This window comes from Megalops cyprinoides, chromosome 18 (genome assembly GCF_013368585.1).
Source record: "Megalops cyprinoides isolate fMegCyp1 chromosome 18, fMegCyp1.pri, whole genome shotgun sequence".
Lineage (NCBI taxonomy): Eukaryota > Metazoa > Chordata > Actinopteri > Elopiformes > Megalopidae > Megalops > Megalops cyprinoides.
Genome location: NC_050600.1, coordinates 17,343,382 through 17,370,822, shown reverse-complemented (window position 1 = coordinate 17,370,822; position 27,441 = coordinate 17,343,382). Strand labels below are relative to the sequence as shown.

The following is a 27,441-nucleotide window of genomic DNA, read 5'->3' as shown; positions in this document are numbered from 1 at the left end:
AAACATACAATGATGAAGAAAACATGTCAAAAGGCTTGAATTTTTGTGTCATGTTTAAAAAACATATTGAGTGCATAATTTATATCACACATACACACAACTCATGCCGTGCTTTCTTTAAACGTCTCATTAAAAAGAACATGTTTTCTTTGGGTACAGTATTGGAGTATGCAGTGCCTACAAAAAAATAACTAATTGCAGAAAATCTTCAGTGTCAAAATAAATCAACAAGTAGCATACTGTGTACACAAATACAATGCAAACACAATATATGTTAGTAGCATAATACTGCTCACTCATTGTTTGCTTTTATACTGCAATTTTAAATACCTCATACATAATTGTGGACTTCACTATCATTATTTCATTGTTTGATGATTATTATATCACAACACCAGTGATCAGAATCATTCTACTGCTGTACATAGCTTAGATGATGAATTTACAGGGACAGACTTCTCACAATTAAAAATATATATCCAGGGATATTGGCCTCTGAGCTTGCTTGCTATGCCTTCCCCAATATCTGAAACTAGACTGTCAAAGAAAACATCAGTAAGGGTGACACAAGCATTTCAGCATTTGAATTTTAGGGTTTTGTTTAGTAAGTATAATTCATGTTCTGGATGAAGTACATGTTATTACACTATAGTATGTTTGTACCGTGGTATATTCGGTCCGTGGTACCGGTCACATAGCTCCGTTAGAATGGACGTCCATTGCAGTTATTGAAGGTATGCGGCAGTCTTTTTTGTGTTCCTTTTTAGTTATCTTTGAATGTTTACCTACAAGAGCGATATGCACACATGAATTTATTTTCATCACAAACAAGCTGGAGGCATACAAAAGAAAGCACCCATAAACACATCTATGCACATCCATTCTTGTAATACAAACAGACCCATATTTGCAAACAGAAATTCTCACATTCACACACATACATATGCATATGCCCACAACACACATGCCCATACACACACACACACACACATTCTGGTTTTCAGTATCCAGTGGTGATGATATGTACCTTCAGCCCCTCTCAGCTCAGGAAGGAGGCTGGTCTTCAGCTCGGGAAAGTACACATCTGCCCTGTAATTCTCCCCTTTCTTCTTGGCCCCGTTTCCTGTTCGGTCAGATAAAAATGATCGCTCGTGGATAACACTCTTTTCAGAGGTAACCTAAAGAAGTGAAGAAGAGTTATTAGCCACTCACACCTGGCTTAAGGTGAATGACATGAAATGAACAATTATGGAAATGCATACCTTGCCCCTGAGGGAACTTTAAACCCACTGGATGTTTGGCATCAAGTTTGGACTAAGTTGCATGTTTTTAAATATTTTATATAATAAGAATATGATAATATATGTTACATGTATTTGAATTAGATAAGAAACAGCTGAGGGATGTTAGAGGGCTATGATAAAGCCAAGGGACAATGTGACCAAGTGACAATGACAGTTTACATCATCCTCAGTCACTAATCAGCTGCTCTTCCTGAAGACTAACCTCTCCTTCTACCCCCTCTACTCCACAGCAGACATCAACCCCGCCTTTGTTTTTCAGAAAGTGGTCACTTGTGACATTGACTAAAATACACAGTTTATTTTTTCCACACCACGCAGTGACTCAGTAGTCTGAATCCAGATAGGCTTTAATTATTTAGATCAGTGACTAAGAATGCAGCAACCTCTCCAGACAGAGGCAATCAATCGTATTCTTATTTTGATTGCAATTATGCTAATTGCAGAGTAAGGTCATAGAACGGAAAATTGTGCGAGTTAATAATGTAAACAGCTGTGCTACTAAAAGGTTTGGACAGTGTTCGGAGGACTGGCTTGCGAGAAAAGCCTCAAATGGTGAAAGCCTTTGCGTCAGCTCTACACAAATCCCGAAAGCCTTAGACCTCTGTTTTTTTGCAAACTGTGGTAGAAATCAATCAGAATTGATAGTGCCATTCTCATTTCCACAGTGCAATGTTACCATTATGTAACGTGATTATTGAGCAAACACAACATATTTAAGGCAAATTTTAACTGCCCATTTCAGTGTGATCTTTGCTTCTATGTCGGAAATATTCCAACTGCGAACTAATCCCTTCACCAAGAGGACAGTACATTACACACGCCCAAACCTCAAACCGCGCAGAGCCAGTCTCAACTAGAACAACAGCTTGTCTGAGACAGGTGATTACTGCACAAATTCCTCTCATCATCTGCTTGTATCAACAAACATTGCAACAACAGAAGGCCATCATATGTGTTGGTGCAAGCCTGATGATGTTACCCATGTATCAGAGAAATGACATTCATATTTCTGAGAAAAGACTACCAACCTTCCCAGAAAGGTTTCCACTGTAGTGACTGGAAGACTGCTGGGATATTCTGTTGAAGATATTTCCCTGCCGTTTTGATTTGTCAATAGATCTGTGAAAAAGTCACAAATAATATAATTTTAAAGTATTTTTGCAACGCATGTAACACTATTATCCAGACAAATTTGAAAGATTTTTAAAAGTGTTTAATAGTGATTAGTTGTGCGGTAAATCTGTGCTTAATTAAGTCCACTTTGATGTTGATGTGTGACAGGAGACGTACCGTAGCCCTGGAGGCCCCACAGAGAGCCCGGCCCCCGTGCTCATGTTAAGGCCATTGGTTATGATAGCCAGGGGATTGTGGGAAATGGGAGGTATGGCTGCAGTGGTTTTCAGATGCTCAGGGTTCAGATCTTTCCCTGGTGGCGCCCTGCCAAGGTTTACCCCGCTCTCTGAGGATTTTTCCATATCTTCAGGTCTGTGTTTGGTACCTAGAGTCTCTTTTTCCTTTTCACACTCCACTTTTGACTCCGGGGCTTTTGGAGCTTTGACATCATGCCTGCTTTCTTTGACTTTGACATTGGCATTGGAATCCTTAAAAAGGAGAGAGAGAGAGAGATAGAGAGAAAGAGAGAGAGAGAGAGAGAGAGAGAGAGAGACTTATGCAACACCCCCTCTGATCTGGACAGTTTCTCCCGGGTTTATAAAGCACCAACACCCTGACAGCACAGAAATTCTGTCACCTCACAGGGGTGAAATTACAGATGTGCAAGCTAGTCACCTCTTATGCAAAATTAAGCATGCTTATCTCACCCTGAATGTCATGATCTTATCGTCCATCGAAGAGTCCTCTTTGTCCTTCTTTGTCATTTTTGACATTTTAGGCAGGGGAGAGTTGTCCTTAAGGTCCTTCTGAATCTTGGAACTCAGCTCCTGAGTAAACCTTTGAAGAGTACAGAGATAATTATCATTCTCTCCAGTAAATACGTATCCCCTAGAGGGAAAATCTCAATATAATGATGACCTGATTTTCACTGAATCTCAATTGGAACAAAGCTATTGTTTTTACTTATATGTCTGAGCAAAAAGTCCAGACTCATCTCAGCTCAAACACAAAGCATGTGTGTGTGCAAAATAACCAGAGCATGACAGAATTTTTCAGTAGACTAATCTTTACCATGTTATTTCTTCAGATATGTAAATTCCTAGATATGTACTTAATTTATGCACATACTGTATGTCACTTAGAGGGGCCTCTTCTACAGCAATAAGAAAGCCTTTTAATTAAGTATAACCGTAAATAGAGGTGCAGCTCAGGAAAGTGTAGAAAACATGTTTGTACTCTACTGCCACCTGCAGTGTCATTTTGCACATTTCAATGACAGTGAACATCACATCAAATAAATAACATAAATCAAGAAATATGTCTTTTATCTCCTGAAACTGAGTAGAAGGTCTCACCCACCTTGCAGGAAAGCCATCTTTGGTGAAGAATTCATGTTGCAGTAGGTCAGCAGAGGAAGGCCTCATATCTGGGTCAATCTGCAAACACTTCTGTTGTGAGGTAAAATGGCATGGATTTGTGTTATTTAGATGACAAAACATACATTCAATGCCTCAACACAGCAAAGATTGCATATCACACACATATAAAAGTTGGACAACAATAAAGTAATTTTTCCAGGTTCATCTAGCCAATAATGTTGCTAGTAAAGACCACATCCTATTATTACAAAGCTTTACTGCCATAGCAAAGTACATGGATATTTAAGAGGGTTAGTTCATACTTTTGACTTGCTTCCCAGGCCTAGAATGCTACTGTTATATTACTATTGAAATGACATCCAAATATGTGTTGGATCTTAAATACATACCTCTAATGCTTGAAAACCACTGACTGAAACCATAATATAGTCAGAATCAAAGACTACAGAACACACCCACCCTCTGTGGATCTGAACTGTCTGCACTGTGTTTGCCCATAGTGGCAGATACAAGAATGACTATATTATATTGCCTTGAATTTATTCTTACCCTGCTGACACACAAAAATAAGAACAAAACTGTGATGAAATTATGAGGACTATGCTGTTCCAGACCTTTGTTAAGTCAGACACCACAGCCGAAAGCTTCGGAAAACGCTTTTCAAGAGGCTCTCTTTCTGTAACCTCAGGCAAGCAAACCCCAGTGAAGACTGGGTTTTTATAGAAGAGCTCCTGATGTCTGGGGGTCAAATTTCCTTAAGAAAAACAAGAATATATTCAAAAACTATGAATAACAGTTCTGTAATACTGCTTAGATCATTATGCTCATCATTTGTGTAATATTGCCTTGATGTACTCTGGATGTAAAAGGGGAGGTACTTTGCCCTAACTCACCGAAGCACCTCATGATGTGATACAGCTGGTCAATGTCTGAGTCTCCAGGAAACAGGGGTTCCCCTGTGAGCATCTCCACAAACAGGCAACCGATGGCCCATATATCCACCGCCCTGAAACATCAGCGACAAGACCATGAGCATCAGCCTCTGTCTCATCTACTACCCACTGGCATTTCTCTCAGAAAATATTAAGCTCAGCAGGTTATATGCAAATGCAGTGTGGCTTCCACACTGAATTAGCTGACAGATATTATTCCACTAATGAGGAGCTCTGATAGTACCACAGTGCCATCAGTTTGTACTCACTTGCCATACTTTGTATCTCCAACTAATAGCTCGGGAGCCCTGTACCACCGTGTGGCCACGTAGTCGGTGTAAACCTCGCCAGGGGCTGCCATTGTCCTTGCAAAGCCAAAGTCACAGAGCTTGACAACCCCAGACTGAGAGACCAGGATGTTCTCCGGTTTGATATCTCGATGGATGATCTGTCAAATGACAGCCAAACATTTGCTACACTGGTGTTTTTCCACACGCGGCCAAAAGCCCATGACAAGCATGATGCCCACACCCTGAAGGGAGCCTGCCATATACAGTGCTGGCCAAAAGTATTGGCACCCCTGCAATTCTGTCAGATAATGCTCAATTTCTCCCAGAAAATGATTGCAATTACAAATGTTTTGGTAGTAATATCTTCATTTATTTTGCTTGCAATAAAAAAACACAAAAGAGAAAGAAAAAAAAGTCAAATCAAGTATCAATTTACACAAAACTCTAAAAATGGGCCGGACAAAAGTATTGGCACCCTTTGAAAAATCATGTGATGCTTCTCTAATTTGTGTAATTAACAGCACCTGTTACTTACCTGTGACACATAACAGGTGGTGGCAATCACTAAATCACACTTGCAGCCAGTTAAAATGGATTAAAGTTGACTCAACCTCTGTCCTGTGTCCTTGTGTGTACCACATTGAGTATGGAGAAAAGAAAGAAGACCAAAGAACTGTCTGAGGACTTGAGAAGCAAAATTGTGAGGAAGCATGGGCAATCTCAAGGCTACAAGTCCATCTCCAAAGACCTGAATGTTCCTGTGTCTACCGTGCGCAGTGTCATCAATAGGTTTAAAGCCCATGGCACTGTGGCTAACCTCCCTAGATGTGGACGGAAAAGAAAAATTGACGAGAGATTTCAACGAAAGATTGTGCGGATGGTGGATAAAGAACCTCGACTAACATCCAGACAAGTTCAAGCTGTCCTGCAGTCCGAGGGTACAACAGTGTCAACCCGTACTATCCGTCGGTGTCTGAATGAAAAGGGACTCTATGGTAGGATACCCAGGAAGACTCCACTTCTGACCCAGAGACATAAAAAAGCCAGGCTGGAGTTTGCTAAAACTTACCTGAGAAAGCCAAAAACATTTTGGAAGAATGTTCTCTGGTCAGATGAGACAAAAGTAGAGCTTTTTGGGAAAAGGCATCAACATAGAGTTTACAGGAAAAAAAACGAGGCCTTCAAAGAAAAGAACACGGTCCCCACAGTCAAACATGGCGGAGGTTCCCTGATGTTTTGGGGTTGCTTTGCTGCCTCTGGCACTGGACTGCTTGACCGTGTGCATGGCATTATGAAGTCTGAAGACTACCAACAAATTTTGCAGCGTAATGTAGGGCCCAGTGTGAGAAAGCTGGGTCTCCCTCAGAGGTCATGGGTCTTCCAGCAGGACAATGACCCAAAGCACACTTCAAAAAGCACTAGAAAATGGTTTGAGGGAAAGCACTGGAGACTTCTAAAGTGGCCAGCAATGAGTCCAGACCTGAATCCCATAGAACACTTGTGGAGAGATCTGAAAATGGCAGTTTGGAGAAGGCACCCTTCAAATCTCAGGGAGCTGGAGCAGTTTGCCAAAGAAGAATGGTCTAAAATTCCAGCAGAGCATTGTAAGAAACTCATTGATGGATACCGGAAGCGGTTGTTCGCAGTTATTTTGTCCAAAGGTTGTGCTACCAAGTATTAGGCTGAGGGTGCCAATACTTTTGTCCGGTCCATTTTTGGAGTTTTGTGTAAAATGATAATTGATTTAATTTTTTTTTCATTGTCTTTTGTGTTTTTTCATTGCAAGCAAAATAAATGAAGATATTACTACCAAAACATTTGTAATTGCAATCATTTTCTGGGAGAAATTGAGCATTATCTGACAGAATTGCAGGGGTGCCAATACTTTTGGCCAGCACTGTACAGTATATGAGTGTGCAAGTTCACTGTCATTATTCCATATAATACTGATTTTTCCATCAGAAAACATGAGATGTCTAATGAAATCAATAACTAGATGTCTAATGAAATCAATAACTAAGTGAAAACCAAAACTTGTAAAACTTAGATCATGTCAAGAATTGCAAATTCTATTCATAAATTTCACATATAGTGCCTCTAAAGAATGCAATAATAACATAAATTTTAATTTGATGTCTTTTGAACCATCAATCATACTACCATCAATAATATATGTGAAATTTCTGATTCATTTTTCTACACACTGAATATGTATGAGCCTATGTAAAATATTTAGACCATAGACACATCTACAGATCCACACATGAAACAGGACCTCTACGTAAACAGACATTCATGCAAAAGCCATCAAGGACTGCCATGTCCACTTCAGACCTCACGTCAGTAATGGTGGGTGTATGCAGATGTAGCACCAACAGTAGTGAATAGTACACTGCATGTCCGTTTTTTCATACAGCTAGGAATCCAGCACATAGCCAAGCTTCATTTTTGGATCTTGGAACTGCACATGACCTCATGTTTTCATTGGAACTCATAGAGAAGTGTTTTCGTTTCATTAATTCAAACTGTGACAATACAGGACAAAGAGAACATGATTTTAAGGGAATGGTATCTATTCGTATAACCAATACATTATTCATGACAGTAGCTCCCTCAAGACAACACCGCTGGTAAAATGAGCTACTGTAGACTGTCCTCTGTTGTTTGATGAGGTGGGGTTGTGGTGTCTTCAAGACTTTATATCTATCCCCTATTTAAGGGTGTTCATTAACATGCTTTTTTCTGAATTCAGAAGGGATACTGTAGACTGCATAGGGTACAGATAGGCTATTTCTTTGGCAGAATCATACTATTCATATTCTTCATATCTAACAATACAATTATTTTACTACTTCTTATGAACTGAGTAGCATATGGCTGACTCTACTTGTGTGAAAACCGTTCTTTAATTTACCTCGCAACAACACTGTATGTCTACAATGTGTTCAGTGTATATGTGTCTGTATGTTTTTTTTTTTTTTGTTTGAAACAGTACTCGGTTGCTTCAGTCTCTAAGTGGTTCTGTTGTTCTGTGTGTTCATGGCTAATTAGATTACTTTGTCTAGTGGTAAGGAGCCACTGAGAGAAAGCAATCCTGTGCAAGACCGAGAGGATGTGATGTTCCCATTTTCGTGAGATTGATGTTGCTTTACAGAACATTAGTTTATTACTAACAAGTACAAGCTCTGGATAGTGTCAAAAACACATAAACATTGTTGGAAGAACACTTGAGAGAGTATTACATCCGTTTTGTAGTTATCCAGATGTCTTTGCTTACAGTGTTTCTCCATGTTCATTTCAAAATGCAAATATTCTGTTTGCTTCTAAGTTAGCTAGCAACAGAGCTACATTCAGGCCACCAGCCACACCCCTCACCCTGGGTGACTGAACAGGAATGTTAATATCCACATATTGAAGAATGCTTTTAAAAATACCTTTGAGGTGGATTAATGGCTGCAAGCTCCAAATTACAAGCTTTATATTCTATTGTGTCATGAATCATGAATCATACACATTAAGAAATTGGCATTTTGGCTGTTTTAAGTACTATTGGAATTTCATAAAAAATCATAGTATCATACTCTGGAATCTAGAATTTTAGAGGAAAAAGTTACATCTTTTACAGATGTAGCACGGAGGGATGAAGAGCTCTTGAACAGATGTATTCAACTTTCAAGGCATGTGTATTTTATTGAAGAGGGACTGGGAAAGGTAAACAGTTGGAAAACATAGCACCAACAATCATCCAGGTAAGAGATAGCATAAAGTCCTAGTTTTACATTGGAGTACTCTATGTTGACATTGTCCACTCAGGGCTGTGTATTTTACAGCGGTTGCTATTGGAGTACAGTAGCTTATCTCATTGTTAACGCCACAACAATGCAAAAGGATGATGGTATCGTATATCGACCATACAAACTCACATGGTGTTGATGGCAAAATGTGACGGCCCTCAGGATCTGAAAGAGGTATTTACGGACCCTGGTGTAGTCCAGCCCATTGGGATACTGCTCCAAGTCATCTAAAACGGTTCGGTCCACAAATTCAAACACAAGATACCACCGCTTCTTCTTTTTGCACACTTCAAGCAGGTTAACTAAATTCTCATGTCTGAGTTGCTGGAAAAAAGAAGACAGAAATTTGTCAAATCAACTCAGAAACCTAATTAATTCTAATCCTTTTTATGATGATTGATTTTTACAGAGTAGACCTATTTTATTCAGTCTCTAACCCGCAAAATGAAAGACATGACATTATCACTGACTTCTCCCCAGCCAGCTGTCTCTTTACAGTATGCAACACTGGTATAATGCCATGTGATATGACAAATAAAGAAATCTTATCTGAAATAACCTCCAGACCACAAAACTGCAAACATCACTCATTATTAGCTTGCTATGTGCTCTGTAACCAAAAGACATTATACATATTGTACAAATAATAGCTTTAATCATTAATCAAACATAATCATAATCACATCAAGGTTTGGCATACTGAGCGTATATTAGACAGAAAGGTATTCAATAAATTATGTGTGGTAAGCTTATGTTTTGACATACGTTTGCAGATATATCCAATCTGGTGGATAGGATTTAACAGTAGTTCTACCCCTATATCCAAATGGTATTCGGGGAGGTCCCTCTATAATCCACCGATTCAAAGCATGTGATTCTCCGATTGCATGACAACTGAAAGTTTCAAAAACGAACAAGTGGAAAGGCATTGTCTCATTATTTCTAGTATAAATCGATCAGCACGCCCGCACACACACACACACGACAGAGCACTTACCTTCAGCATCTTTATTTCCCGGAGGGCAATTTTCTTCACCGTTTTATCATCCTCGCTCTCCAGAAACTTCTTCACAGCAACGATTCTACCATTCTCTTTGTTTCTGCACTTTATCACCATGCCATAGCTGCCTTCACCCACGAGTCCTAAATTCTCATACTTTTCCATTATAGGATTATCCTCTCACCAGCTAAAAAAATACATATACACAATTATAAAGTTTAATAATGTTCTGATTCTTTCGTAAGTTGCATCTTCTTATACTAGGACGTAGCCCAATTACCTAAATGTAGTGTGACAAAAAATTAGTAGAAAACAAAGAGAACATCTGACAGACACTACTGTTTACCAAACCAGATGATGCCAAGTGAATTAAATACTCGCCTGTTCCGTTGGAACTTCCGAACACGATCATTGATGGATGTGTCGGTGACAAGTTAGCAGACTAGCTAAACTACCTACCAAGCTTTCTGTCTAAAAAGGTATTATGATTCTTACGATTTTCTAAAACTTGATATTAACAATTCAGATACTGTGGTAGGTTACGTAGTCAATGATCGATGATTTATAACTTGAAGGTCGCTATTTGTTTTCGCAGTCGGGAATCACCTGTCACCGAAGGCGTAACCAATAGCAACAGCTCCCCTGACTCTGTACACAAAAATACGTCACGCCTGAAGACCTGCTGCGTACACAAGATTACGTCAAGGGTCCAGTGCCTTCTAACTTCTCAAACGGAACTTAAAATCAAAATAGTGCAGACTTACGAAACTCGTTTTCTTTCCTGAAACACGACAGTAAACTACAGCCTACTAGTCTGATCACATTCAAAGCCGACAGGACAACCAACAACGCTGCATACCGAATGACAAAAGGGATGATTTGATGCTGTAGATAACTACACACAGCAGCAGATGAAACTGCACAGCAGTCTGTTTCAAATATCAAATTTCAGTTTCATTAAAATGCAAAGGTATTTAACAAAGATGCTTCTATCTAAGCAAAGTTTAATGCTTGTTAAATACGAAAATAGAAGCATATAATAAAGCCGCTCCTCGTTTTCTTATGTCTGTTCAATACTAAATACTGTTAAATACCGATTATTCATGACATTATTGTCATTTGGCAGATTCGCTTGTCCATAACGACTTACATTGGTTACAGCTGTATCCATTTACGCAGCTGGATATCTCCTGAGGCAAAAATGGGTAAAGTGCCTTCCCCAAGGGTACAACGGCAGTGCCCCAGCGGGGAATCGAACCAGTAAGGTTAACCTTTAGGTTACGAGTCCCGCTCCTTACCACTGCGTCACACTACTGTTCCCACAAACACCGAGTTGCAAAGACGTCTGTAGCTACACAATGTTTACTTACCTTTAACAATATATGAACACGTTTCCTTGAGAAAACATCGGAATATTAAACGTGGTCTAATGACATGAATATTTCTATTACAAATGATAAGAATGGTGATCTGATGGTATGTGTGTAGTTCGTAGGTTTCTTCACGATTATCATTCATTCAAAACAGCTTTAATCCACGACATGATTATAGAGTAAAGGGAGACTAAAGGGGTTTAAAGGGGGCTGATACCACTTATCTTGTTTTTGTTCCCGCAGTGTTACTTATAGCCTACATTTTTGCTGAATAATTACCATCTAAACCTCAAACAAGGTGAACAAATTAATTACATTCATAAACCAAAACCCATGAACATGAACAGAAAACAAGATGTACAAGTGACCATGAAAACACATGACAAAAGGACAGGTTAAGAACTGGGCTCCGGGAAAGACTGCGGAGCTTGCTAATAAAACTGGGATTTTGCCACTATGCCGAAGTGAAGCGACTGCCCTCATCTGGACACGCTGAAACTGAATACCTGCTTGGACAAAGCAAAAAGCTACCTTTAGATATGTTCAGAAATTGCTTACAGAAGAGTAATTATGAAAAAGGATATTTTACAAATACGATATTTTTCAAATCATAACCAACTGTAGGGAGACAACGTCTCATTTATTTTTTTTTGAAATTGTCTTAGAAGTATGTTTAAGATTAATTTTCCTCAGTGTTAGCTCCTCAGATACGCATTATGTTCCATTATCTCCAATAAAAAATTATGGTTTAAAAATATCACATTTTCAGAAAAGCAATAGTTTACCCTCTGACAACAGATTACCCATTTCTGCCTTTTCACCATCCAGTTAATAAAGGGAAGTGCTGCTATTTCTTTGGGGTACTCTGTTTCTTCAGAGTAGTGAGTTTAACTTTATATGTAAAGCAAGGGATAGAACCACTTCCAGGGATGCTTAGTCACAGATAAATAATACAAAAATTGAAATATGGCCAAAATTGTGTGGTGCCACATAGCCCCACTTAACAGACATATACCAGATAGCCTGAAACAGGTATCATAGATACATGGTAAGACAGGCTAAGTGCCGATAATTCTTACCAAACAAAACAGCATAATCCCAAAGGCAAGTGTGTACTGCGTACATTGCCTCAACAGTATCACAATCATTTCTGTTGAGTGATAATTCAAATTTCAGCAAAACACACCCAAGTAGAAAGATATGACAAGATATGATTTTCCTGAAAACAAATGGATCTGCAAAGAAAATACGGCATTTCTTTCTTTCATCCAATTGCTGTTCACATGTATTGATTTCACCCAGTGAAACATTAAGGACCCTTCATCAGCTGCAAAAAATCAACAGTATACAAATAATTCAAAATGTGCTTTACACTCACACAGAGACAGGCACATTCCCACATATGCACCAGCTCAATCATTTATTAGGCATGTTCAGAGAATGATCACCAATCAAATATAGGGACAATGTAATTGCTTGACTGTTATGGCTTAAGATCAGAGAGGGAAGTCATTTGGAGAAGAGCACACTGGAGTGCAGGTCCTTATCCTGTGCCATAATTCTTTTCATGGATGCCTCTTCAAAGAAATTCCAATCATCTTGACATTTCTGATACAACCCAAGAACTTCTTTGTGTATCCGAGACCCAGAATACTTCAAGGTTGAGCCCAATTGCTTTAAAATGTGTATCGAATGATGCCTCACTTGCATCTCAACTGAGGTCACCTCATAAGACAAGACAACAGCACCGGGTGATGCAGATATCAGTAGTTTATTGTATGTTAAATCCAACACATTCAAAATGGTAAACTAAAAATAAAAACGCTCCACCTGCAACACGTTTTCTACTATTCAAAGGAAAAAAAAAAAGTTAACATGGCAAACCACTGCTTACCACACCTGCTAAAGAGGGTAATCCAATTCCGCTGAAAACAAAATCAGGACTGGAATGTTTTTTGATCTTTCTAGTGCTTTCTTAGAATGTCTTCTGCTTTTCAACGATAGTTAAAAAAAGAAAAAAAAAAAGAAAGTTTACAGCCATTAATTTAGGTTTCATTCCAAAAAGAAAAGGGGGTGAAAACAGCCCATTGTGAATTTAGGGTGTGAGAGAAGATGCCACCTTGTATGCTTCTTTGATGGTGTCAGGTTGAAGAAAGTACTTCTGAGGCTAGAGCCAGAGAGCGTGCTGGCATATCTCATTTTCTCACCTTGGTAGCTGCAAATCTCCTGTCCAAGTTTACGAAGGTCTGACAGCTACACTTGCAATTTTAGGATGTGCCCTGCTGTTCATATTTCTGCTCTGACAAATATACAACTACACAGGCCGCGGTGAACAGCCAGTTGTTTACATGGGATTGTTCTGCGTGTCCATGGAAACTGTAAGTAGTAGTACCACTGCACTAGTTAGGAGCACACTTGCTCAAGCAAGCAGAAGACCATCACGTACTGAGCTATTTGCAATGTTCTCAGTTCACACCAAAGGTACGTTTAAGAGGACAGACCGAGCTTCTTAAAATCTCAGGGGTCTGGAGAGTGGCTATAAAAGAACGCAACGGGAAACTGAACAGAGTACCGAACAGCTGATTGATCCAAAAACCGACTTGTTGGCGAGCCACCAGAACAAAAGTAAAAAGAACATACTCCAAATCAAGTTCAGAGGAGCCTTTAAGGGATGTGAGGAGCGCAAATGATACTCATTTCCTTCCAGTACGTTCGCTTCTAGGACACCACAGTAATATTGAAGAGACGCAAAGGGGTGCTGCTGAAACAGAAGCTGTGTCTGAGAAATGCTGGAAATAGTGCAAGACTGACAAACAAGAAAGACCCCCCCCCATCCCACCCCCACCCCAAAGAGACTTATCCAAAAGGCGCTACATTCGAGTCAACTTCAAAACCAGTCTGAAAAGACCTGCTGGCAGATTACAGCAGTCTGTGTAAACAAAGATCTGTGCAATTCTCTCCACAGGATTCAGTTCAGGTCTCCCTTTCAAAATAGCAGCTTTATGATATTTGATCCCATTGGTTGACAACTAATTTACTTTTTATTAGACTCCTGGTTTGGACTGGTGTTATGGCTACTGTCAACACCGGCACTGAAATACAAAAAGATTAAAAAGAACAACTGCCAGAACTTTAGGGCTTGGAGTGGGAACACAAAATGTGTAAACTGATGGCGTACACTCAGGCATTAATTTGTCATAGCAACCAATAATGAACCGGCTGCTTAAGGATTTCTTTCCCTCTAAATTTTACAATCATGAGTGGTGCAGAAGGATTCATGATTCTTCTCTGAAATCCCAAGTCGGTCAAAGTTTATCTGCCTCATCGTGAAATGGCAAGGCAGTGCTTCTTTTCCCCCCCCCGCATGAGGCAGACAGTTCAAGGCTTTATAGAAATGCACATCTCTGTCATTGTTCTAACTCATTTGGTCTGGAAAAAGATATCCCATGGAATAATTTCTCTGGGCTGGAGACCACTCACACTTATAAACCAATCATCAGTCATTACTTCTTCCACCATACTAATTTTTTTTTTATCCAAAGATGCAGTGTCCTTGCTTTAGTGGTGAGATGCGATTACACAAAATGCAACAACTATGGAAAACGAGTGCTATTGCGACCACTGATAAAGTGAAGCTAAGTTCCAGGTGCCTCCACTTGAATCAGTTCACGATCGACTGCCTTTTCAACCAAGAACTATAAACAAGTGTATATAAAAGAAAAAACAAAAACATTTACAGCAACTCTCCTGAACTCAAAAATAGTTGGGCAGCCTAGGATTGTATAAAGTGTACCTGTAACCCTTTGTCTTACAAGGAGAGTGCAATGCACTGAAATGACCTTAACTGCAACAGCTCCTCTTTTAAAAACTGTGCGCCTCTCAAAGCACTCACCAGTAAGACTGGAAGGATGTAACAAAAGGCACCATCATGCTTTTTGTAAACTAAAAACCAATAAAAATCATACAGTAAGCTATGATTTTGCTGTACATTTATTATGTTGTATCCATATTTCCTCATATGGGATGAGTCAGCAATCCCTGTGTTGCGGTTGGGCAATGTTGGTTAAAGACGGTAGAAAAACTTGAAAATAATAATAAAAAAAGAAAAAAAAAAAGCAAAGAGAACCATCAAACTCTCCTAGTGTTGAGCTTATTTCCTTATCCTTTTTTCCATTTGAAGTCCAGGATTTGCTCTTTATTAATTTAATTCACATGAAAATACTTGTTTTTTCCCCAGCAGTAATTGAAGCTTTGATAAGGGTTAAAGATGTGAAAGTATTTTTCTCATGGCAAGCAGCAATCAAGACCTGCCAGTAATTTGTCTAGCCTAGAGACCGACAACTGTGAGGGTGACCTCCTGCTTCGTCCCAAGGATGTCGGCGTAAAAATGACAAGTACCCATTAGTGCATATTGATGAGTGCATAAATGCAAATCTTTTTTGTTTTTTTTTTTTTTTAAGTTTTAAGCAGTGTTTTTAAAGAAAATAAAAGGCAAGCTCTCCAATTGCACAAAATTTGCACCTCTTGTTTCCACAGTAACGGGCAGATCGCTTTTATACAAAATGTGCAGAGGAAGGATCCGTGGAGCAGCCCCTCTCAGAACGGGAGGCATGCGCATTAATCTCTTCTCCAAATGATGGGCTGTGCTACTGTAAAGTCTTATCAGTCCCTGTTTCACATTGCAGATTTCTCCTGGTTTTTGTTTGTTTTTTTTTTCTTTTTCAAATTAAAAATGAACATTTGCAAACTCTTGAGAAACCGGACAAGGAGGCTCGGCTCAAAGTTGGTAAACTAATGATGTTTGCGCTTTTTTTTTCGTCTTTCACATCAAAGAAATGGTTGACAGGCTGTGTCACATTCCAAAGCCAAAAAAGTATATATATATTTATATGTAGATTTCGTTAACGAGAACGCAAAGATGAAGAACGTGGTACTACTTCCGAACTGCAGGTGGTGGCCTCAGCGGCGCTGTGTGGTGAAGCGGCTCTCCCCGCCCTGCCCGGCCCCTCTTCCCGAAGCCAGGCCCGGTTTGGGTGCCATCCCGCCCCGCGGGGGAGGGCCCCTCCCATCGCGATCCCGCATCATCCCACTGCCCATGATGCCGCGGGGCCCGCCGGGGCCCCGGTCGTTGCGGCGCATGTCCCGGCGATCGTCGCCGCCGCGCGTCTCCCTCTCGCGGGCGGCCCGGGTTTTCTTCTCCTCCACGTTCAGCCGCACCTCGCCGCGGAACATGATGGGCTGCAGTGGGAGAGGATGGGCGTGAGGCGTTATGGGAAGGCCGCGGCAAGACAGGCAACAACCACACCGGCCACCCCTCTGCCTTCCTCATCCGCTCACTCAATTCACGGGTGAAATACTGAGACCCAAAACATGGTGACACACCTTGCTGGCCACACAGCACATTTTATGTATGTGTAACTCCAGGCCTTGTCTCTACCTCTATGGTTTTGTTTTCCCTGGCCTTGTTACAGCTGACCCATAGGGTCAAATAGGCCTTTAAAATGCTTAAATGCTTGAAATGCAAGAGAGGTTTTCTCTAAATATTTATTTCTGCAAATCACCATCTTCAACTAATGCACTCGGTTTTTTGAGCTCTATGCATTTATCTGCATCTGGGGAAGTGATATCCATGAGTATGAAATAATGAAGGCAGTGACGATCAAACTGATTTTATAAATCCTCCTGCCTGAGTCACTGTTGTAACAGAGTGAATGAAAACCAATTCCTCATTCCACAACACAATTAACAGGCCTACTTACAGTTGGTCTGATTTTGGCACAGTATCACATTTGTACACATACTCCTGGCCCACAGAACACATACAAATGAGTGTGATGAAACCACAGGCCTTCCTGTGAGGTATGGCTGAATGTACACAGATGTAAACATGGCTTAACTGCTAGTGACCACATGGAGAAAACAATATTCCTAATTACATGTGCTTGTATGGCCCGAAAGGGAATGAAAGGACTGGGATTCCCCGTCTGATTTTAAACACTGAAAGTGCACATCCAAGGATGTGAAAAGGGCCCAGTGCACAACACCAATGCTTAAGTAAATCACCCATGTTGATGAGGGATGATTAACTGACAATACTTGCCCCTCCTACCTTTGCACCCAGGATTCTCTGCACTGGGTCAGAATCATCAAAGACCACAAAGCCAAAGTTGGGCAGCTTCCCTCCGACTCCTTTGGTGTTGATGCGCAGCTCAACGACATTTCCAAAGGCTGTTGGAGACACGAGGGGTTACCAACCACATTAGCTATGCGCGGTAATTTTCAAGGCCAAGCGAATGAGGAGCTCAACATGGCACTCACTCATGAAGAAGTCCTTCAGCTCGCTCTCATCGATGTCGTGAGGCAGGTTGCCAACGAAGAGCTGGTGGCTGTCTGGGTACCTTACAATCCTTCTGCTTTCCATCTCACTCGGTTCAGAGTCTCCCCTTCCTGTACAGTCAACATTCAGACGGAGTGCGGAATTATTAGAAAGAAACAAGAACACTTTCCCAACTTAAAAAATGCTTGCAGACTGCTAGCGAGGCCCACTTGCTGTGTCCCAGTTTACCTTTGCTTATGAAGCTGAAGTGCGGTTTTCCAGCCTGTGATTCTGAAGACGCCACACCGTCTGAAAACAAATCGAAGCAGTCAGCAATGACACTGCCACTTTCAAAAAGGCACTTGTAGCTAAATGAGTCACATACACATTCTTGCCACAAACACTCAATACACACTGAAAAGTATCCCCGATTGCTACTGAAATGCAGCTCAGGAACGATGAGAGAAATCAAACTGCACCGAAGTACACCCAATGCACTTAAGAAGAAAACAGCTTACAAGATGCAAACATGTTTGCTTTTCTTAGTTCCACTGAGTTAGGTGTAACACAAACAATTAGGTTCCTGTTAAAAAACAGAAGTCAAACAGATCATCTACAACAACTAGCAAAAGCTGTCATGGGCGCTTACACAGAGGGTCAACTGAGATGAAGACCAGTATGAAGACCAGGCTGATAAATTCCTCAGAAACATGGAGGTGAGAGCTGTGGGAGGGGAACGAACGTCTTACCAGGCCTGGGTCCTCGAGGGATAAACCCGGGTCTCTCGCGGGTGCGCTGATCTCTCGCACGGGGGGCAGGGGGCTGGGTCTCCTGTTTCGGTTCCACTCTGGGCTGAAACGTTTGTGAGAATGCGACAAGTCAATGACACCGCCAGAGCCAAAGCCAAAACCAAAACCGAATGCTGAAAAGCCTCTGTTGGTCTCAACGTCAAAATCGCTCATCTGGGTGACTGAAAACACTTTCAGTGTTTCAATGTGACTTTCAGTTTCAGCTGCTGTGATGGAAAAAAAACGGCCTGCGCACCCATTCCATATGGACTTACACTTGATGGCTACGTGATCCACAAGCCTCTTCTTCATGCTAAAATGATCATTTTAACATACATAACAGCAAAAAGCTGATTTGGCAATAGTGCACAGGCACTAATACTTAACTCAAGGCCCTACAACAACTCAAAGCTACTCTCAAAGGAATTGTCTACCTTCAGGTGTATGCTGGTGCTTTGCTAATGCGTTGACAGCTGTTCACAGACTTGATTACCTGTGAACTTGTGGCTTTAACGACATGGGGAGGGATCCCAGAGGAAGGAACAGTGCCGCTAGGAGGCAGGTTTTTACTGGTCACTGAAGCCCAGGAGAAGGTCTACAAGAAACGCAACACAGAAACCTAAGCCCTCTTTCACCACCAATCAATGTATTCTTTCTTCTTCAATTTGAAGGTGCACCTTAAATGAAAGCCTGAACAGACCAAAACAGTTTTCCCGCTGACGAGAGTCTTATTCGAAACATTACCACTGACAGAATATCAGTCCCTTTTGTGTCCGCATCTGCGATTCCAGATTTTCCGGCCTTAATTAGATGCGGTGCATGTGGGTCATGGCATTAGAAAACGTACAAATGCCACAGTAAATTTTGTTAATATACTATAAAAATAAATTAGCCTTAGTGACTCCGGTGGAACATCTTTAAAAAAAAAACTTCCTTAATCAAGTTAAATGAAGAATGATCTTATGCCCAATGGGAACAATCTTCAAAGGAGCTGCATGTCTGACTAATCTAAATACAACAATCTTCAATGCACATTTCCTTAATTAAATAATTACTGCTGGGCCAATATGAAACAGGCCACAAGAAAATTACAACCTTGAATGAAAAATGTTTCCACATTCCTGAATATTCATTTAGAAATGGGGAACCAAATTTTAACGTTGGATGTACACTACAGTACAGCTGAATGCACACCTACTTAAATTCCACTACCAAACAGTCACTGAGAATGCAGTGGTGGCACACGGACCTTGGGCGGCTCCTGGGTGTGGGGCGGGGACTCCACGGGAACAGGAGAGGGTGCCTTTTCCTCCAGCTCCTCCATGACCTTCTCCTCCATGCTGGGCTTTGGCTCCTCCTCGCTCTTCTTCGGCTCCTCCGGCTCGGGCTCCGGTTCCGTCTCTGGGGCCGGTTCCTCCAAGGGCTCCTCCACACCGTTACTGCAGTTTCCAAAAGTCACAGATTTACAAAAACATGTACTCAAAATCTCCCTCATTCCTTCAAGCATCAAGCTACATTATAACATCACTATGAACCTGTGCCAAAAGTAGTGACCAATAGATTCCTGAACAGACTGACATTGAACAACCCAGAATCATGAACATTTAAGGTTCAAGAAGAGTTACGTTTTAGCCATAATTAAAAATAAAACTGGGTGTACATAAACAGGTTTACTTGGGAGTATAAACCCTGACCGAAACAGACTGGATTGTTTAGTGATAAAAAGACAAGGCCCACAACATTTAACATCTGGCCAAGTCTCATCTTAAGAAGGTAAACGATGTTGTGCAATGTGACACGAAAAATGTTTTTGGCACAACCAAGTAGGACATGTTGCTGTTTATAGATTTTCCAACGCAACTGGTCACTTGAAGTAACGCTACATGAAAATGATTATTTAACAATGACCATATCGCTGTGCACTCATGAAAACTGCTAGCATCACTGCTGTTACTACAGCAGCCATGGCTCCTGAGGGATTTTCAACCCCTGTTTATTGGAGCATTTTTGCAGGACACTGCTCGTGTGGTTGTGCCATTTACAGTCAACTGTGTCATTTACACTTTCATTTTCATTACACAGATGACTAAGATCATTTTTTCTGCAAGGGAAGCCAATTCTAGAAATCGCTGGTTAATAACAATTCAGATGGCTAGATGTGTGTCCATTTCATACATATATACCAATGTGTTGTAAATAATGCCCTGACCAACTTGCCCATTAACCAATGCAACTAGTTTTTACAACTAATATGACTATGCAGACATTTTAGTCTAAATTCTGGAGTGAGGGAGACTGCCACCTTCACAACACAAGGATGAAAACGAGACTCATCCACGTTAAGAGCTTGTTCCTTCAATTTCTTTCAATGTAGACAATACAACAAAAAACAAGGTCATTTAAGGGCATTCAGGGGAAAGCTGCTCGCTTCAGAGAGCTATTTGTAAGTTATTAAACCACACCATTTCTCAAGCTGTTTCAGGCTGTGGTTTCTTGTGCCACACCCAGCTTGCAGCAGAGGACTTACGTTACAGGATGCTGCTCGTAGTAAGTGGTGCTTCTGGGACTGTCCTGCAGCGGCTCGGGCGAGGGCTGTCGCTCTTCCTGTTCCTCTTCCACCTCCTCTTCAGACTCTGCAGAAAACGAGCGCTTTCATGTGACTCCTTGCATGACGTGGAATATGTGGACTGCTCACATTTCAGCGAGTTGTTCCTGCCATACTGCACAGCTATGCACGCACATACATACACACATGCACACACATGCCTCCAAGGCTCACCTTCAAGCTCTGCCTCAGAGTCCCCAAACACCTCGTCTTCGTAGCGGAAAATGTCATTGTGCACGTAGAACTTGTTAGCCACAGAGCCCTGTCCAAGCAAACAAACGCATGACATTAATTCCCGTGAAACCAAAAAAGCGACCATTTTGAACCCTGTCAACATCTTTTCATGCAATGTTAATGTTCGACTTGTCAAAAAATGCCACGATACTTTAGCATTAAGGATCGAACTGGTTGTTAATCGCACCATCATGAACAAACCCTTCATCACTGAAGTACTGATAGCCACACATTGGAACTCAAATTTACCGTACCTCAGGAGCAAGCACAAAGGTCTGCATGAACTTCCTCATGGGCTGCCCGTTGTTGGAGAGCTCGCCCATGACCTGAACCACGACACCGTCGTTCAGGGTGGCGTGGGCATCCACGTGGCGAATCTTCGTGTGGCATTCACTGAACTGAAGGGACATCACCTTCTTGTGGATCTCCTGGAACGAGAATAGAGGATTTACATGAAATTTAAAGCATATACCATCATGCGTGAACAATGCAGAAGCACGCAGTTGTGGAAATCAAGCGATGGAAACCATGGCATGTTCTTAAGTTTGATGGGATGTATTATTTCTGGAACATACTGGCCTCACTCATGTCATATTACTCTGAATTAGAGCTGGACTGAGCAGATTAGACATCTTTGATTAGACACTCTGATGTCTGAAGACACTACCAGCATGATTTTCACAACTTTGATATCAGAAAAGTGCTTTAATTCTCTGCAGTATTTATATTTAATATACAATAATCTTCAATCAACTTATGTACTAGTGGAGAGAAGTGAGTGGTTAAAAAAAAAAAAAAAAACACTTTACATCCCCATTTTGTTTTTACACATCTTAACCAACGTTAGTGAACCTAGTTGTTTTTGCTTTTTTAGGCAGAAAGCAACACAGTTTGAGACAAAATGTGACCATCAGTGGGAGGTCAAATCAACGCGTAAAGGCTTACCGTTATGCCAAACAACTGAAAGGAAGAGGTGTTGCATGTAACCCTGATTAGATTGTATACTACAGACCGGAGGAGAGAACGAACTTGTGCAAAAAGAAATAATAAATATAAATAACTGTGGCCTGTAAGCAATGTTTCAGGCTCCAAGCCTAATGACAGGAGAGCCAATTGATGTCACTGATGTTACCTGTCAAATTAGCAGGAAGCATGTTTAATCAAAAATGGGAATATGATAAACTCATTCTTACTTGTGACTTTACCACATCAGAACCTTTCACTTATTTAAAAATAAAACTAACCCTAATATTCATTGTTTATTCTATACTGTCAGGTTAGTCTAAGCTCAATGTCAATATAACAATTTATCACCCTACTGCAGAGTTTGTAACCCCTTTGCCAATGACGATATTATGGTGCATAATGTTTTCCCAGGATGGTACGAGGACAGGAAAATCTGGATTCCACCCAAGCATACTGTTAATGGCTTTCTTGTGATGCGCTGTGCAGACCTAAACAAGAATCGAGTTGGTTGTCCTTCTTGTTATCTGCTTAATAATTTTGTAAAAAATATTTTTACAATAAATGGAACACAAAGAATAGTAGCACCTTCACACCATCTCTGATCAAAACCAATTTACTTCACAGGGGCACTAACGACGTTTCAATCCACCTTGGATCTTCCCCATTGCATCCATGCAACTGGATGTTTTACTGAGACTATTCAGGTCAGAAATTCGCCTTCTGAAGGATACACCAGCAGTGTGCCACCTTGCAACCTTCAGATTACGAGAGCTGCTCCTTAACCACCACGCCACGCTAACCTGATTGAAATGACACAAGCTGGAAGCATTTGATGGAATCAATGCTTGAACGGCGTCCAACTCCGCAGTGTATAACAAAATGCCACGCATTCTTCTCCCTCTTGCCTTTGTCAGTGAGGACGCAGTGACCACCTCGTTTTATATACCATTCAGCTCATGGATCTGGTAGTTTGTATGCGTAACTCAACACAGTTTGGACCAATTAAATTCACCATACTATATACATGTGTCGTTGCCTAAAATACCTACAGCCTGCCCGTATACAGCCTCTGCAGGTTTTCCACTGGCATCCAGTCCACCATGAACGTAAGAGGAATGTCTTCCATAGAACCTGAAAGGGGAGATCAATGTGACACACTGAGGTGTTATCTCATGAAGTGGAATTTCAAGCAAAAAAGAAATGTCTTAAATCAAAACAAACAGCATGATCAGTCTCGTTGTACCACCCTCTTACCTGTGAAGAAAGTCTGGTGCCTTGTTTAAGAGTGTGTAATACTGCCTCACAAACTCCCGCCCTACAAGCAGGGGACTTGGCTTCTCCATCACCATTTCTTTGGTACACAATTCGAAATGCTAAAAGGCCAAGAGGGGAAGCATAGAGAGGGGAAAAAAAGTGATTAGCACTTATTCTGCAAAAAGGTCTGATGCAGTGTACAATAGCAGGACACATTCCAAACTGCCAGTGATATTAGTGGGATTACCACAGGAAATGTTACAAAGGCCCGAGCCAGTTGTATCTGGCAGAATACAGCTAGTCCATTCTTGGTTGAAACTACAAGCTAAATTCAACTGGAACCTAAATGCTATTCATGCAGTACAATACCTGATACACATTTGATGTTGCATTTTTGATCTGACCGATGCGCTGGGTGATACTATTATCACAAACACCACTGTAGCATTAGTTGACTAGCAAGCAGTTTAAAGATTGTGAATTACTAATACTTCCAACATTAGGGAAAACATGAGGTTAACTGAAAAATGTAGGTAAAAGACCAAATGATAAAGATATCACACAGAACCGATACTAAACGAACAGAACTTGCCCCTAGTTCGCCAAATAGCCTGCACCTAATGACAACCATTATTAATAGCCACCTGGAGTTACCATTAACAAGTGGTACCTGGTCCTCTGGGCATGTTTGGACACAATGCGTAAAATGCACTTGGCCTAGTCATATCTGCATATATCGCCAATACGTCAACCTATTTGATTGACTCCTAGCTGAATGCATCCGGAAACTGCCAGCTAGCTGTTGGTTAACACAACGTGAGCTGTTGAAAATACGGGTCCAAAAACAGCCAGCTTGTTGTAAGCTCAAAACTAGCACCAATTAACGTCGTTATCGGTGTAGCACTCCATCATGAAACTCAAGTTACCAACAGAGCTTACTCATATTTTCTTGCGTGCAAAAACGCCCAACCCATTTTAAAGGCTACAGTACAGCTAGCTAGCCATGTTGCTAATCCATTTCAAGCGAGCTCGCTACCAAGCTGCACGCAACTGCGCAATCACTGGTTCATCTCTAATGCGCAGCTCGCTAAATTTTGAGAGCATGCAGGTCGCTGGCTAGCGACTATGCGTTAAGAATACAGGTTATTTGCCACATCACCTCACAGGCCAAGAAACAAAACCGCTACCTTTATTGTACAAAAAAGTAACATCAGCCCACAAAAACGACTAGAATCGCCAATATTGGTTAAGACGTGCAAGTGTGGGCCTGTGAACGGTGAACGTTAGCAAGAAACAGCGGAAGGCCTCCTAAACTAGCCAGATATGTCTAAGATGCCCAACTATGGTTGTTTGTTACACAGCTACCTATATCCACGTTTCCAGCCACAGTATACGGGTGCTGGGCAACATATAGCTGGTTAGCTAACAAACATAATAGTATATTTAAAGGGTTAAACAAAACATATTTTGCCTATTGGATAACTGGTTGTCTGCCTTTCTTACGTTCCCCCGGTAGCATTAGTCTTCATAAAGGTGTTTCAGCCAAAAAAAATCGCACTTTGCTTGCTAGAAAGATAGCCAACTGTACGTTATACCGTCGTCCATTGTGCCAGTATCTTACTAACTAGCCAACTGGCAACTACAGCATTGTATATGCTAGCTATTAACCAATCTTGCCTGCTAAAGCAATTTAACCGGATAACATCCAGATATCAAAGCATCCAGTCCCTCAGTAGACGGAATGTAAATGTAGTTTAGTTATCTACAATGCATGTACTTAGCAAACATAAATAGCCTACTTGGTAGTCTGAGGAGAAACGAAACCGGCAAAGGTCTCAAAGCGTAGCTGGAAGCTAGCTAATTAGCGAGCTGGCTAGCTATGGCGTCGTTTTTTAATTCCAGTTGCACACAACTAAAATGTCGAAGAAATCACGTTAGTCGGCTAAATCACCATCATGCTGTTTAGCTTACGTTATGTAGCAAAAATTGATGAACGCTAACATTAATTAATTACCTAGCTATCGTCAACTAACTAGCGTAGCTATGATAAAAGGCAGCAAGCTAACAACCTTCGCATTGTCATATTGCCTGCACATAGATAGCCAGACTAGCCGGCTAAATAAAAAATAAAGCTTGTTTCACATTAACCGCGAAAAGGCCACTCGTTGTGAACAGCATCGGTCCAACAACGTACAATGCTATTTGTTGTCGATAGTAAATGTACGCTGGGGAGCTAGCTGGATAATGTGTGTATGGGGGTACATTATTGTTATGGCTACATTAGCTAGCTAAACAGCAAACTGGCTACAACTTAGCCTTGCTAGCGATTATGTCACAGTTTATGTTGGAAAATGGACACAAAGAACCGCTGAAATTGAAAACTAGTTAAGTGGGATACAGATGTCATTCCTAGCTAATTACCTAGCTGGACGCAAATCGTCATATAACTAGTCACAGTACAGAGGCTAAACTGGCTATCTTGCAAACTAGACAGCAGAGCACAACATAAACACTGCGTTTCATCGATGAGCCTCATCATGAGGACAAAGCCAGGAAAAGCAAACCATCACTTACCTTAAAATACCTACCTAAATGAACACAGTGGTAAAAAGAATGATGCTCGATATTAACGTCAGCTAGAATTCGTCAACGGCACTCAGGAATTATAATGTGGCTATATTTCGGGAAAAAAGACTGATCTGTGATTTTCCCAATTTCAACCGGGACTTTATGATCTCTGCTTTATCAGAGATTGTGATTTAAAGCGATAGACTACTTTACCGTCTCACCCCTGCAATTCGGGGCAGGGAACCCCCATCACACCGAGCCGGCCAATCATACCCTCGCATTCGGCAATACCATTTTGTGACGTAGAAAACGAGTCTTTATTTTCCCGCCCGCCTTCTTCACTGCCGCGGAGCCAAAAGGGATTATGTATCTCGAAGTGAAATGCGGTACAGCAATAACGTTATAGATTATCACCACAAGAAACCTATTGTTCATATTCATTATAATTTTTTTTCTACAGAAGAAACCAAAATGACCCACTGGTCATAAGAAATATTTACTTCTGATGCATCTGTGCTCATACAGACAGTGGAAGTACAACCTTATTCGACCTCACAATAAATGACCAAACACTAAACATTTTCATCTTATTCTCCATATTAATCTTCCAGACCATTACATGATCATAAATCCTTTAGTACACATTACAGTACTTATAAACATTGGTTTCTCCTTCCTAGGCAGCCTAATCTCTCATAGCCATCAGCAACACCTGTTCATTGCCAATTGTAAGACAAATACAACAACACAGATTTTTCCTATTGTACAACCGATATGAATGTCAATAGGATATGTTATGAAAACTATGACTGCCACCACAATCTGTTGTATATGAAAAATTAGCAGGTTAATTGGTAATAACCAAATGATAAATAATGTCTCCTAACATATTTTCAACAGACAATTTAGCAAGTTACTCGCATAGGCCTATAAAAATCAGGTATTATATATAAGTCACTAAAGAAGCACTTGCAAAAATAGGTCTTTAATTGATATTAGACATGACAGCCATGTTCAACAAACAAATTTGGGTTGTATTACCTCACACAAAATGAAGACATATTCCAAAGCAATGCAACCCAGTGTGTCCTAAATTCTTTCATGGGAGAGGCTATATGAAGTTCTGTGAATGGGGTGAATGTGCTGTATGATTTAATTTTCATTATCAACGAATTGCTTGATTGCTTGAATGTGAATCTCCTGATCCAAACAAGGAAGTTCTTGTACTATTTTTATCACCATCATTAGGAAATTTAGGAGATGACTTCACCACCCTGAGACAACCAGCATATGAAATATACATGTATGATGATGACTGTTATTTAATTATTTGGCAGACAATATTATCCAATGTGACTGAAATATTGCTTCATAGGAAGATACATTTAGTACATGTCATTATTACAGTTGCAAGAACAAGGTCATTGATACCAAATAGCAATTAACATATCAGTGATCCAATGTCAAAATGAAAAACAGTACCCACCCTGGATTCTTCTTCCTTCAATCTTTATGTTCATGCCAC

The 27,441-nt window shown here is 40.7% G+C and overlaps 2 protein-coding genes across 3 annotated transcripts; both read right to left on the bottom strand.

The window, feature by feature from the left end:
* Positions 1-690: 690 nt before the first annotated feature.
* Positions 691-9,977, bottom strand: LOC118793636 (cyclin-dependent kinase-like 2). The gene is made up of 11 exons (XM_036551864.1): positions 9,810-9,977; positions 8,942-9,136; positions 4,998-5,176; positions 4,690-4,802; positions 4,411-4,550; positions 3,777-3,865; positions 3,125-3,254; positions 2,595-2,905; positions 2,333-2,423; positions 1,028-1,178; positions 691-785 (listed from the first exon to the last, which is right to left on the bottom strand). The coding sequence occupies exons 1-11, from the start codon at positions 9,975-9,977 to the stop codon at positions 691-693; spliced, it is 1,662 nt and encodes a 553-aa protein (XP_036407757.1).
* Positions 9,978-12,937: 2,960 nt separating this feature from the next.
* LOC118793085 (ras GTPase-activating protein-binding protein 2-like) lies at positions 12,938-26,124 on the bottom strand. 2 transcript variants are annotated; one of them, XM_036551073.1, is made up of 13 exons: positions 25,923-26,124; positions 23,349-23,467; positions 23,144-23,225; positions 21,383-21,556; positions 21,069-21,156; positions 20,817-20,922; positions 19,539-19,728; positions 18,783-18,884; positions 18,251-18,353; positions 17,751-17,810; positions 17,504-17,632; positions 17,295-17,413; positions 12,938-16,423 (listed from the first exon to the last, which is right to left on the bottom strand). In XM_036551073.1, exons 2-13 carry the CDS (start codon positions 23,441-23,443, stop codon positions 16,145-16,147), a joined length of 1,527 nt encoding a protein of 508 aa, XP_036406966.1. In that variant the 5' UTR covers positions 23,444-23,467; positions 25,923-26,124; the 3' UTR covers positions 12,938-16,144. The 2 variants fall into 2 exon arrangements, with proteins under 2 accessions (XP_036406966.1, XP_036406967.1); XM_036551074.1 differs by having other exon boundaries at positions 25,937-26,124.
* Positions 26,125-27,441: the final 1,317 nt, after the last annotated feature.

Excerpts from the sequence above, each read along its gene's own strand:
- LOC118793636 (XM_036551864.1), bottom strand. The coding sequence starts at position 9,977 with ATGGAAAAGTATGAGAATTTAGGACTCGTGGGTGAAGGCAGCTATGGC. Across the intron at positions 5,177-8,941 it reads CATTTTGCCATCAACACCAT|ATCATCCATCGAGATATCAA; the intron begins GTGAGTTTGTAT and ends GTCATTTGACAG. Across the intron at positions 3,255-3,776 it reads AAAGATGGCTTTCCTGCAAG|GTTTACTCAGGAGCTGAGTT; the intron begins GTGGGTGAGACC and ends TACTCTTCAAAG.
- LOC118793085 (XM_036551073.1), bottom strand. The coding sequence starts at position 23,443 with ATGGTGATGGAGAAGCCAAGTCCCCTGCTTGTAGGGCGGGAGTTTGTG. Across the intron at positions 21,557-23,143 it reads AGGCTGTATACGGGCAGGCT|GAGATCCACAAGAAGGTGAT; the intron begins GTAGGTATTTTA and ends TTCTCGTTCCAG. Across the intron at positions 16,424-17,294 it reads AGAGAATCCTGGGTGCAAAG|CCCATCATGTTCCGCGGCGA; the intron begins GTAGGAGGGGCA and ends CTCCCACTGCAG.